We start from the raw sequence: 14,256 nt of genomic DNA, 5'->3' as shown, positions 1-14,256 counted from the left end.
ATGGGGAAAAAAGGACGCCAATTTTGTTTGGGAGCCACGTCGCACGACCGCGCAATTGTCTGTTAAAGCGACGCAGTCCCGAACTGTAAAAACACCTTGGGTCTTTAGGCTGCATATTGGTCCGGGGCTTAAGTGGTTAAGAGAAAAATCTTCCCTTTAAGGAAGGAAGGAAGGTAGAAGTGATGTCGGACATTGCTCCAAGGACAATTGCTCTCCTCTCTTCTAATTTCCTCTCCTCAGACCTCTTCTTTTTTTCACTTCTCTTCTCTCGTCTTCTCCTTCCCTCTTGATTGGTTAATCGATTGACTCATTCAAAGTTTATCTAATGCCAAATGTTTTTGGGGTTGATTTACTGAAGACAGTAAATCCAGAGCATAGTAACTGTGGTAAAGCTTCAGTTTACAACGAATACCCAATCACATGCAAGGAAAAAATAAATAAAAAAAAATGTTGCTTGAACATGATTGGATGATGGAAGACAGAAGAGTATCCCTTCATATATTAAAGCGGGAGTTCACCCGAAATTTTTTTTTTTAACATTAGATTGATGCTCATTTTGTCAAGGGGAATCGGGTAGTTTATTTAAAATCGAAGCCGTACTTACCGTTTTAGAGAGCGATCTTCTCCGCCGATTCCCGGTATGGTCTTCGGGACTGGGCGTTCCTATTTGATTGACAGGCTTCCGGCGGTCGCATACATTGCGCCACGAGTAGCTGAAAGAAGACGAATGTCGGTGCGGCTCTATACGGCGCCTGCGCACCGACGTTCGGCTACTTTCGGCTACTCGTGAAGCGATGTATGCGACCGTCGGAAGCATGTCGGAAGCCTGTCAATCAAATAGGAACGCCCAGTCCCGTAGCCCATACCCGGAAGCTTCCCGGTATGGTCTTCGGGACTGGGCATTCCTATTTGATTGACAGGCTTCCGGTGGTCGCATACATCGCGTCACGAGTAGCTGAAAGAAGACGAATGACGGTGCGGCTCTATACGGCGCCTGCGCACCGACGTTCGGCTACTTTCGGCTACTCGTGATGCGATGTATGCGACCGTCGGAAGCCTGTCGGAAGCCTGTCAATCAAATAGGAACCCCAGTCCCGCAGCCCATACCCGGAAGCGGCGGAGAAGATCGCTCTCTAAAACGGTAAGTACTGCTTCGATTTAAAAAAAAACTACCCGATTCCCCTAGACAAAATGAGCATGAATCTAATGCTAAAAATTAAGTTTTCGGGTGAACCTCCACTTTAAGCTCTTGCAATGTGTCTATTTGCCTTTAGCAAAACAACGCCATTATTTTAGTGCTTAGAGTGTAGAAGTGTTAGAACCCATTTCAGGCTACTGAGCTGTCTTTTTTCCTTCTGTGGAAAGCCATCTTCTTTATTTGTCCTGGTGACCACTGTCAGCAAGACAGACAGTTCTGGAAAAGCCTTATTTTATGCCACGTACTCACAATCGGAAATTCCGACAACAAATGTTCGATGTGAACTTTTTGTCGGATATTCCGACCGTGTGTAGGCTCCATCGGACATTTGCTCTCGGAGTTTCCGACAACAAAAATTTGAGAGCTGGTTCTTTTCCGACAACAAAAGTTCTTGTCGGAAATTCCGATCGTCTGTATGCAATTTCGATGCTCAAAAATCCTACGCATGCTCGAAAACATTGAACTTAATTTTTCTCGGCTCGTTGTAGTGTTGTACATGACCGCGTTCTTGACATTTGGAATTTCCGACAACATTTGTGTGACTTTGTGTATGCAACACAAGTTTGAGCCAACATTCCGTCGGAATAAAAATCCATGGTTTTCTTGTCGGAATTTACGATCGTGTGTACGCGGCATTAGAGAGATTTCAGCTCACTTCCTATAGTGTCTCCAGGACAGGAAGTGAAATGAACATAATAGGAGACAGCAGAAAAAATTAAATAAAACCAGAAAGTGGTTCTTGCTCTACCGAATCTACCCAAAACTTAAAATTAAAGGTTGCGGCTAGAGATACACTTTTGCTTGTATTAAGTATATTGAAAAACCACCAAACAACTCAATTTCCACTAAAAGTCCAGAGTTTCTGATACTAACAAAGCTCTTAAGAAAAGGAGTTGTAAAGGAAAAAATGTTTTTGCCTAAAATTAATGTCTGCAAGGTAGACAGACAGAATAGTGTAATGATTCTGTTAAAAAACAAGTAAATACCCACTAAATTCCTTCATCTATATCACCTCCGGCGTTCTAGTTTGTGTTCTCTCATTCACTTCCTGGTTTTCGGCACTCGTTCATGTAAGAACTAAATTTCCCAGTATGAATTGCGGCACGCCCAGTAATTCACACCTCCTTGAAGTCTCTAATGCCACGTACACACGATCAAGTCTATCCGATGAAAACAGTCTGATGGATTTTTCCATCGGTTAACCGATGAAGCTGGACTGATGATCAGTCATGTCCACACACCATCAGTTAAAAAAATGATCGTGTCAGAACGCGGTGACGTAAAACACAACGATGTGCTGAAAAAAACGAAGTTCAATGCTTCCAAGCATGCGTCGACTTGATTCTGAGCATGCATGGATTTTTAACCGATGGACGTGCCTACAAACGATCGTTTTTTTTCTATCGGTTAGGTATCCATCGGTTAAATTTAAAACAAGATTGAATTTTTTTTAACCGACGGATAAATAACCGATGGGGCCTACAAACGATCGGTTTGGTCTGATGAAAACGGTCTATCAGACCGTTCTCATCGGTTTGACCGATTGTGTGTACGCGGCATAACACGCAGAGAGCGTCCTGCCGCACAGATGTAGTTCCCAGGAGGGGGCGAGCACGTCACTGACCACCGCAGTAAAGCCTCCCTTCACGGTGGTGAGTAACAATCAGACAAGCAGGAAGTGAACAGAACAGAGAAGAAATAGAGCAACTTCTGAGCAAAAACGAACAATGAGGAAGTGAAAAGAGGAATATCTGCAGGTAAAGAATGCTAATTATGAAAAACAATTTTTTCCTTTACAACCACTTTAAATTAATAATCAATCTACCTCTGAAGATGCTGTCAGTAACCAAGCAGCCTGTCCATTAGCCTGGGGGTTTGAAATCCCCACTCTTCGCCCGCTTTTCTGTGTGAAAACAAAGAGAAGAAGAATATGTTCTACATAAAGGCCAAGTTCTTGGTGGAAACCAAAGTCAGGACCTCAGCAAAGGAAGACACAATTGAAACCATTCAGCCCCCAGAGATAAGGGTGACTGCTCATTTATGACTGCTAAAGAGCAAAAAAGAGCCACAAGTAAGCAAAAAGGCCCTCCAAAATAAAACTGGTCCTAAGATATACCGGTAATTTGAATATGGAATAAATGTTTCGCTTCAGAGGATCTTCTGCTGTGTTATGGCTATTTTTACTCTGTATTGGAATAGCTTGTGAAGGAGTCTTTGCTGTGCTGTGAGGTTCCTGTTCTTGATAGAACATGGTCACGTTTTGTTGCCTGATTTATTACTATTTTTTATTTCTAGGGTAACCCAAACAAAGTGAATCCTGGTCAAAAAATCAAGAAGGTTGCAGGTTTTTTTAATGAAAATCCCCCCTTTAAGGTAAGTTAATTTGTCTAAAAGTGATTGTAAACCCTCACCTTGTAAAACTGAAAGACAAAACATTTGTGTGTATAAAAAAAAAACATAAAAAAAATCCCCAGAAAAAAAAAAAACTGAATATCAAAAGATATTAATTAATATACATGTGTGATTTGTTTTGTTACGAATCAAAATTCGAACAAAATTTGCATGATTTGGAGTTTCTGATGTATCCGAAACTCTGAATCACAATAGTAACAAATTTCAACAAATCCACAATACATTTTAACAAAAACAAATAATTAATTTCATTCGGATGATATAATGCGTTAGTTTGGGGCTTCTGTTAATGTTTAAAGGATCTAAAATTACATAACAAATGATCTGAATCGATTTGGATCCATTTGTTTTTATTCTAGTGAGTGTAGCTTCTAATAAGATTATTTTTTGTATTGGGGTTGAACTTGAACTCATTTCATTTCTATGTGCGTGGCCCAACAAGCAAAGGCAGTTGGAAATAAGGAAAGTAATTCAACGTAATAACATAACAAACGAATGCCCATTAATTCAGATTAATTTGTTTTATTCAGATGAGAGCTGTGTGGTAGGCTGTGACTCTTGGATAATCTTTTTGCACTGACATTTTTCATTATTATACATATAAAATAGAAACATATTTCAATAAATACAGTAAAGTATGAAAGTGAAATAAGATGATTCCTACATATTGTATTTGGGTTGGTTGGAGGTAGATCCATCAGAATCTCTGAATCATAACATCATGAATGAATCCAGAATTTATTTTGTTCCATTCCTTACTTTCGGATGCACGCAAATCCAGTATGTCTGCTTTTTCATCCATCCGTTTACGGATGAAAAAGGGACATACATTAAAGTGGATGTAAACCCACTCTCGTCCTTTCTAAACTACTTCCATAGTGCTGATCTATAAGGATATAGATGCCTCCTGCATGTATCCTTACCTGTCAAATGTCTCTCCTCTGTCTGTTATAAGAACTGAAAAACTGCAGATTCTGTGGGTGGGTCTGTTGTCTGGAGCTCTGTGGGTGGAGTCGTGATGTCAGAAGACTCCCCGCCCACCTCTACACTCCCCTTACACTAAATTCTGCTATGATCACTAACATCCAGTCAAAATCCAGAAAAGTAACCACATGACTTCAGAAAAGGAGTGGGGGTGGGAAGTAAAAAATAATGAAGCCAGTGCATGAGATATGTAAATACTGTAACCTGCCACAGCAAGGGGGCGGAACAAACTTTTTCTCTGTAAGTCCGTTTTATTTCACTGAACAACAAAAGAAGATTTCTCAGAGCTGGATTAACGCTGTGTGGCAAGACTGAGCACAGATGATAGGAAATCTTATACTGTATATTGTGACAGCAAAAAAAAAAAATTCCGGGTTTACATCCACTTTAATCCCTATGAGATAGCGGGTGTCGGCGGATGAACATCTGCCGACACCCGATCTCATGGGTGTCCGCAATGCTCTGATTCTGCGGATGGAGGAAAATCCTAGACAGGCAGTCCATGTTCATCCGATCCCCCCATCCTGTCCATGGTGCCCACAATGTTGGCAGCCGAAGCCGATCAATCCCTTGTCTCTCTGCTGCCCTCGCCGCCATCCTCCGTGAGGGAATCAGGAAGTGAAGCATTGTGGCTTCACTTCCCGGATCCCTACTGTGTATGTGCAAGTCGCGCTGCGCATCCTAACTGGTCCCTGCTGTCTTCTGGGACCTGTGTGTTTCCTATAAGACAGCGAAAGGGGGGGCGTGACCCCTGCGGGAGTCTATGCCCGGAAGTGGGTGCAAATACCTGCACCCCCTCCCCCTGAAAGGTGTCAAATGTGACACTGGAGGGGGAGGGGTAGGGTTGTCCGAAAAGCAGAGGTTCCATTTTTGTGTGGACCTCCGCTTTAAGCCCTGATTCACACCGGTACGGCTTTAAATCGTGCTTCTTCAGTGCGATTTCAAATCCACACATTAGTGTGATTTGCATTGCCGATTTCATTGCAGCTTGCAACTTCATTTAACAGAAGCCTATGCAAGCAGCAATAAAATCGGTAAAAAGTAGTGCAGGAACCAATTTATTAGGGATGCACTGATACCATTTTATTTACGAGTACAAGTATGAGTACCGATATCTTTTTTGTTAGTACTTGCCGATACCAATTGTTGATACCTGATGCAACTTTTTTGTTTACGCTGTCAGCTATGGTACAAAGCATTGAAAAGTTATTTACAAATTAAAAACATTTCTTTCTTTTATATTTTGCATTTATTTCAACAAGAAACATGTAAATATATGTTAAAGGTGTAAACATATTAATGAACAAAGCAAACAAAAAACAAGTTTTAATTATTAATAGTTCATAAAATAGAAGTGAACAAACCAAAATCAACAGAAAAAAAAATAACTAAATGGAGAAGGAGAATAATGTGTTAATAAGGCTGATTAGAGTAAATTAGGGGTTAATAAGGGGTTAAACAGAGGAACAATTTAATAAAAAAATTTGAAAAGTTTTTTTTTTTTACTTGACAGGTTGCTTTAAACTGACTTCATCTGCAGATCAAAGTCAGACCTTTGAGTTGTAAATAAATAAACAGAAGGATAGATAAAATGAAACAATATTTCTTCCTATCTTTCTGTTTCAGCAGCTGAGCAATGTTGTTGATAAACATTGCAAGGTTTTTGTTTTTTTTCTTCTTGACAGCTCCAATTGCTGGGACTTCGTTTACACTTCAGCTACCAGCAGGGGAACCCCACTGACAGCTAAATGAGTCTTTGGTTGTTAAGGACGCAACGGCCCAATTCCTTAACAACTGATAATTGCCAGCCTTTTTTTTTTTTACATTTCAGTCGTCAGTGGGGGAATCTTGCTAAAAGCTGAAAGTACCGAGCCCTGAAAGTATTGGTTTCAGGTATCGAGCATTTGTACCAGTACAATAGTCATGCAAATACTTAGTATTGGCACCAATACCTATACCAGTATCGCTATCGGTGTAATCCTACTTTTTATTAGACATGTGCACACTGAAATATTTTGTTTCGTAATTTAGTTTTCGTCCAAAAAATGTATTTATTTAGTTACTCCCGAAATTCGTTTTTATTTATTTCGTTTTTCGTTAAAAAAATGCATTCGTCCGAAAATCCAAATTAAGGTTGAATCTGTCATTGAAGGCTTATGGTGTCGAATGTTCTAAGAAAAAAAAAAAAAAGATTCGATAGAATCTTTTTTAAAAAAAAATGTTCGACTCTTCATGTCTCTCTATGTCGAATCTTCATGTCTCTCTATGTCGAATCTTTTCTCTCTATGGGCCATATTCTCAACGAATTTACGCCGGCGTATCAGAGATACGCCGACGTAAGTCCGATTCTAAGGCCGTCCTATGTTTAAGTGTATTCTCAAACTCAGATACACTTAAACATGCCTAAAATACGACGGCCTGCGCCGTTGTATCTTAGGCTGCAATATCTACGCTGACCGCTAGGTGGCGTTTCCTTGCGGTCAGCGTAGAATATGCAAATGACTAGTCACGCCGATTCTCTAACGTACGCTTGCCCGTCGTAGTGATTTTACGTAGTTTCCGTAAGCGATACGCGGCGTAAAGATAAAGATGCCCCCTAGGTGGCGTACTCAATGTTAAGTATGGCAGTTGTTCCCGCGTCGAAATTTGAAAATTTAACGTCGTTTGCGTAAGTCGTCCGTGAATGGCGATGGACGCCATTTACGTTACCGTCAAAACAAATGACGTCCGTGAGACGTCATTTAGCGCAATGCACGTCGGGTAATTTACCCGACGGAGCATGCGCATAACGATCGGCGCGGGAGCGCGCCTAATTTAAATGATCCACGCCCCCTACCAGGATCATTTGAATTAGGAGTGCTTGCGCGGGTGGACTTTACGCTACGCCGCCGCAAGTTTACAGGTAAGTGGTTTGGGAATCAGGCACTTGCCAGTTAAACTTGCGGCGGAGTAACGTAAAGGACATACGTTACGCCGCCGGAGATATCTAAGAATATGGCCCTATGTCTCTATGTCGAATCTTTTCTCTCTATGTCGAATCTTCATGTCTCTGGGGGCCATATTCTCAAATAATTTACGCCGGCGTATCAGCAGATACGCCGACGTAAGTCCGATCCTATGTTTAAGTGTATTCTCAAACTGAGATACACTTAAACATGCCTAAGATACGACGGCCTGCGCCGTTGTATCTTAGGCTGCAATATTTACGCTGACCGCTAGGTGGCGGTCAGCGTAGAATATGCAAATGACTAGTCACGCCGATTCTCTAACGTACGCTTGCCCGCCGTAGTGTTTTAACGTCGTTTCCGTAAGCGATACGCGGCGTAAAGATAAACATGCCCCCTAGGTGGCGTATTCAATGTTAAGTATGGCCGTCGATCCCGTGTCGAAATTTTAAAATTTAACGTCGTTTGCGTAAGTCGTCCGTGAATGGCGCTGGACGCCATTTACGTTACAGTCAAAACAAATGACGTCCGTGAGACGTCATTTAGCGCAATGCACGTCGGGTAATTTACCCGACGGAGCATGCGCATTACGATCGGCGCGGGAGCGCGCCTAATTTAAATGATCCACGCCCCCTACCAGGATCATTTGAATTAGGAGGGCTTGCGCGGGTGGACTTTACGCAACGCCGCCACAAGTTTACAGGTAAGTGGTTTGGGAATCAGGCACTTGCCACTTAAACTTGCGGCGGCGTAACGTAAAGGACATACGTTACGCCGCCTCAGATCTTTAAGAATATGCCCCTCTATGTCGAATCTTTTCTCTCTATGTCTCTATGTCGAATCTTTTCTCTCTATGTCTCTATGTCGAATCTTTTCTCTCTATGTCTCTATGTCGAATCTTTTCTCTCTATGTCTCTATGTCGAATCTTTTCTCTCTATGTCGAATCTTCATGTCTCTTTATGTCAAATCTTTTCTCTCTATGTCGACTCTTCTTCATGTCTCTATAATGTCGAATCTTTTCTCTTTATGTAGAATAATATTGGACTAATAGAGTTAAGGTTAGGCACATTCGACCGCAACAAAAACAAAAATAAAGCATGTGTTTATGTCGGATCTTTTGTTTTTCGTTTTCTGTGCTTTCATTATCGTTTGTTAAAACAATAACGAAAATACCTGAAATTCGGACGAAAATGCATTCGAACGAAAACGAATACACATGTCTACTTTTTATTATTATTATTATACAGGATTTATTTAGCGCCAATAGTTTAGGGGACAGTACAATTACAATACATTTTAATGCAAAAGGAATAGGAGGGCCCTGCTCATGGAGCTTACAATTTAAACGGGGGGGAGGTGGTATGAAAGGTAATAGCTGTGGGGGATGATCTGATGGAGGTGGCTCAGGTACAGTTCTGAGGTGGGGTAGGCTTCCCTGACTTAGTGAGTTTTCAAGGATTGCCTAAACGCAGACAGGGTAGGAGCTGACCGGACATACTGGGGCAAGGAATTCCAGATGATGGGAGAGGTTCTGGAGAGGTCCTGGAGGTGAGCATGGAAGAAGATAACAAGGGAGCTAGAGAGTAAGAGGTCCTGGCAGGAGCGGAGGGGACAATTTGGGCAATATCTGCAGATGAGGTTGGTGATGTAGCTGAGGGCAATGTTGTGGATAGCCTTGTTTGTTGTGGTTAGTTTTTTGAATATTATACAATGGGGTGGGGAAGCCAATGGAAAGATTGACAGACATGAAACGAGTCCCCGCAAAATGAGCGGTTCCATTGGGGGCAATGGGGATGTAACTTGTCATACAATTTGGAACTACCTTTTTTCGCTGGTTATCTACACCCATTATTGACTAAAAAGTCAATGGGTGTTGACTACCAGTGAAAATTTGCAGAGATACTAAACAGCACAACAGCTTGATATTGTATCAAGGTTTAACAAATCAGGCTTACTGTATGTAATCTCTGTGTCATCCATGCATTTATTGTAACCTTGGTTGTTCACAGTTTTCAGACCCCTCTGTGGCATTTTTGCCACCCGTCGAGGAAGAATATACCAATGCAAAATACAACAAAACTTTAAAGAAAAGGTCAGCTGGAAGAGCAGTGAATCTGCCTGCAGACATTGTGAAGCAAATGGTAAGTCAATTGTTTAATTGTAAAGGTAAATGTTTCCTATGGGGGGTCGGGGTCTAATGAATAGAATGACATGTGGACATTATGATAGGGATCTAGAGGCGTCTGGAAACATCTTTAGTTATCATGTGGAGTCAGAAAAAAAAAAATGTTTTAGTATACAGATAGTATGGATGAGCCAAAATGCCCTGGGTTCGGTTCAGCAAACTTCAGATACTGAACCCCGACCCCATTGAAATCAGTGAAGTGATACTAAAGGTATTTTTTTTAAATAACATGTCACACTTAACCACTTAAGGACCAGCCCCTGTATATATACGTCGGCAGAATGGCACGGACAGGCATATCAACGTACCTGTATGTCCCCTTTAAATGCCACCATTCCCGTGAGTCAGACCGCAGGTCCCACGGACGCGATCGCCGCGGGGATCCCCGCGATCGTCTCACGGAGGTATAGAGCGGGGAGATGCTTGTGTAAACAAGCATCTCCTTGCTCTGCCTAGTGACAATGACACTGATCTCGGCTCCGTGTACTCGGAGCGGAGATCAGTGTCATGTGACACAGAGCCCATCTCCCCTACAGTAAGAAACACTATGCAAGGAACACTTTACCCCTTCAGCACCACCTAGTGGTTAACCCCTTCACTGCCAGTATAATTTTCATAGTAAACAGTGCATTTTTATAGCACTGATCACTGTGAAAATGACAATAGTCCCAAAAATGTGTCAAACGTTTTCGAAGTGTCCGCCATAATGTCGCAGTCACGTTAAAAATCGCTGTTCGCCGCCATTACTAGTACTAGCTGCTGCAGGAGGAAAATACAGATCGGTTCCACTAAATTCCACCCCCGCCGCCTCTTCTGTCCAGGTTCTGAGAACTGGCAAAGGAGGATTGTGGTTTACCTGTCACCTGCCCACCATTGACAGGTTGAAAACCTCAGGATTAGGGTGTGCCCAGGAACACTTGGCACACCCCTTGCGTATGCCTATGGTAGAGAGCATACACCAGCAGACTAATAGAAGCCCCTCCCAAAGATCTTGTCCTGCAGATGAAACAGGGGAAGATCATGTGACCAGACAACAGCGTTGCAGGAATAAGATACAGTAAAACCTTGGATTGCAAGCATAATTCGTTCACAAAGCACTTGTATATCAAAGCAAATTTCCCCATAAGAACTAATGGAAACTCAAATGATTCGTTCCACAACCATTAATTCATAAGTCCTATCGTTTATAGTCCATATAAAAAGATTACAGGTTGTGTAACCATAAAATGTCCATCCACAAATGGCAGCCTCCCCAAGGGAATTTGAAGCAAAATCCAGCAGGAGCTACAGAGTATACAAGAGAAGAGAGGAGCCTCTAAGGCCGGGTACTCACGACCAAACATGTATGGTGAAAGCGGTCCGTCGGACCGTTTTCACCATACATGTCTGCCAGAGGGCTTCTGTACGATGGTTGTACACACCATCGTACAGAAGTCCGCGCGTAAACAATACGCGGGGCGTGTCCGCGGTGTCGCCGCGTCGATGACGCGGTGTCGCCGCGACAATGACGCGGCGACGTGGGCGGCCCGCCTTTAAAATGCTTCCACGCATGCGTCGAAGTCATTCGACGCATGCGAGGGACGGCGGGCGCCTGGACATGTACGGTAGGTCTGTACTGACGACCGTACATGTCCGAGCGGGCAGGATTCCAGCGGACTGTTTTAAAACAAGTCCAGGAATATTTGTCCGCTGGGAAAAGGCCCGGCGGGCAAATGTTTGCTGGAATTCGGCCCGCTCGCGCCCACACACGACCAAACATGTCTGCTGAAACTGGCCTGCGGACCAGTTTCAGCAGACATGTTTGCTCGTGAGTATGGGGCCTAAGTGTAGCAATAAGGTCACATTTAATGAAGGTACAACATTTATCAACTCACATTGTTGATCATTAAAAGAGGCACATCTAAGTATGCAGGGATCTGAGTGAGTGAGTGAGTGACTTGTATAGCGTAGAAAAATGCGAACTTAATCGCCTCAAGGCGCTTAGCATCCAGAGTCGTACCGGTCCTTCAGAAGAGGTGGGTCTTTAGTTTTTTCCTAAAGGCCCGATGGTTTTCCTCCAATCGGATGGTAGTGGGTAGAGCATTCCAGAGCATTCCTTGGACCGGAAATCTACATTCTCCCTTTGATTTGTAGCGGGATTTAGGAATTAGGAGAAGGTTTCGGTTGGTTGACCGGAGCATGCGCTTAGTGACGTAGGGTTTTATTTTCTCGCTTAAGTATTGGGGAGCGTTCCCCTGTATACATTTGTGGGTGAGGCAGAGTGTCTTGAATGTCACCCGGTCCTGTACGGGCAGCCAGTGAAGGGACCTCAAGACCGGGGAGACTGATTCCCACAGCTTTTTACCTGTTACCAGTCTGACTTGTAGACATGAAATCTGGTATTTTGGTAGTCCTAAATAGAGGGAGTTTGCGTAGTCGAGTCGTGAGTTGATGATAGTTCCAACCACTACTGCTGTGTCCTCTTCCGGGATGAAGGGGATGAGTCTACGTAGCATCTGGGGGTAAAGCGATCCACATAGACTATCCCCCGCACCGCCAGCTCTGACCGCTGTCAGTCTGCAATCGTGACTGGGAAGACTAACCTACAGTACAGCGATCTGAAAGAGAGGCTTGTGGAGCGCAAAGTGGAAGGGATGGCATCAATGGCAGTTCCGAGGATGGTCTATGTGAGTTTTTAAATGTTGTACCTTCATTAAATGTAACTGTATTGCTACACTTAGGCCACGTACATACGGTCCGTCAAAACCCGATGGAAACGGACTGAAGGTCCGTTTCATTGGTCCAAACCGACCGTGTGTGGGCCCCATTGGTCCGTTATCCTTCGGTCAAAAAATTTAGAACTTGCTTTAAAATTCAACCGATGGACCCCTAACCGATTGGTCTAAACCGATGGTTAGTACGCACGACCATCGGTTCCAAGTCCACGCATGCTTAGACTAAATGAGGGGACAGGAGCGCTCGGTCTTGTAAAACTCGTGTTCGTAATGGAGATAGCACATTCGTCACGCTGTAACGGACTCAAAAGCACGAATGGGCTCTAACCAAACTTTCACTAACACGCGGGAACACAGAATCAGCAAAAGCAGAGGCAAGGGTGGCGCCAAAGGCTTTGGCCTTCCCCTTTATAGTGACGTCGTACGTGGTTTACGTGTCCGCGTTCTGAACTGAACGCTTCTTTAACCTATAGTGTGTAGGCACATCAGACCATCAGTCAGCTTCATCGGTGAACCGATGAAATGGTCCTTCAGTCCGTTCTCATCGGATGGACTGATCGTGTGTACAGGGCTTTAGAGGTGCCTCTCTTCTCTGAATATATATATATATATATATATATATATATATATATATATATATATATATATATATAATGCGCTAAATCAACTGATCATGTAAAATATCAACACACCAAAGAAATACTGGAAAAAAGGAGATCAATATATTATGAAACAATGAGTTCCACAGTTCATATAATGATATATAGTTCCATTGATGCTGCAATCATAGATCAGCTCAGCAACACACTCCCAAACCACACATACACTGTGTATGGGGTTACTTGATGATTTGTAGCATTGTAATCACAGAAATCAAGCAGTCATGTCAGAATGTGCTTTCCACCAGATATTCGATGCTCACCAGATATGGAGGGAAAAAGAGAGAGACCAACATAGTATAATACTGCAAGAATAAGGCAATAGCGTTCACAGTACAAGGAATATCACTCACAAATCCCCAGTTAGTATAAGGCTGCAACGTTGTGTGCGTGTGCTGCTCAGTTTGTCAGGCTCCTCATCCGGCACATCCGTGCGTCCCGTCACTCAAGCTCCTTCACCACGCGTATTGTCACTCGACACGTGACTTACTCATGGGTCCATGACCATATTTCACATGATCAGTTGATATAGCGCATTATATATATATATATATATATATATATATATATATATATATATTTGCTCTTTTTGGTTTGGTTCACCGTTTATAACTGCAGCTTTATAATTTATTTATTGATTGTGTACTATAATTATTGATTATTAGTAACGCTGTAGCACCCATTTACATATTTTTGTACTTGTATATCAAGACATTGCTTGTATATTATTACAAAATGTTACCTGTCTTGCAAAACGCTCTCAAACCAGGTTACTCTCAGACCAAGGTTTTACTGTACATAAATGGTAGAAAAAAACAATAAAAAACAAAATACATTGCCATGGTATTTATGTATTATGTGAATGAATTATGGCAATTAACATTCTCTGTTTAGTATCATTTTAACTCAGCATTCTGTTCTACTGAATCGGACATACTTGTTTGATTTATTTTACCCTTATCTCTACAGATGGATAAGCCAATATCAGACTTTTTTTGTTCCATTGAGGCCAATCGAAAACTCATTCTTGATACCCATAATAAATATAGATGTAATCCCAATCCAACTGCATCCAACATGCTTAAAATGGTAAGTAAGACTTAAGTAACCACATTTAATATATAATAAAGTGTACACAGGAAATGAGGAATGTTGAGT

General features: G+C 42.4%; 1 protein-coding gene across 1 annotated transcript in view; it reads left to right on the top strand.

The window, feature by feature from the left end:
- The window catches only part of LOC120936172 (serotriflin-like), a 43,586-nt gene that overhangs the window by 4,251 nt on the left and 25,079 nt on the right, over window positions 1-14,256 (top strand). The window contains exons 3-5 of the mRNA XM_040348326.1: window positions 3,494-3,571; window positions 9,550-9,681; window positions 14,068-14,187. Coding sequence (XP_040204260.1) covers window positions 3,494-3,571; window positions 9,550-9,681; window positions 14,068-14,187 — 330 coding nt within the window. The remainder of the gene's footprint in view (window positions 1-3,493; window positions 3,572-9,549; window positions 9,682-14,067; window positions 14,188-14,256) is intronic.

The sequence above is a fragment of the Rana temporaria genome, chromosome 4 (genome assembly GCF_905171775.1).
Source record: "Rana temporaria chromosome 4, aRanTem1.1, whole genome shotgun sequence".
Lineage (NCBI taxonomy): Eukaryota > Metazoa > Chordata > Amphibia > Anura > Ranidae > Rana > Rana temporaria.
This window is presented reverse-complemented; position numbering and strand designations above follow the sequence as displayed.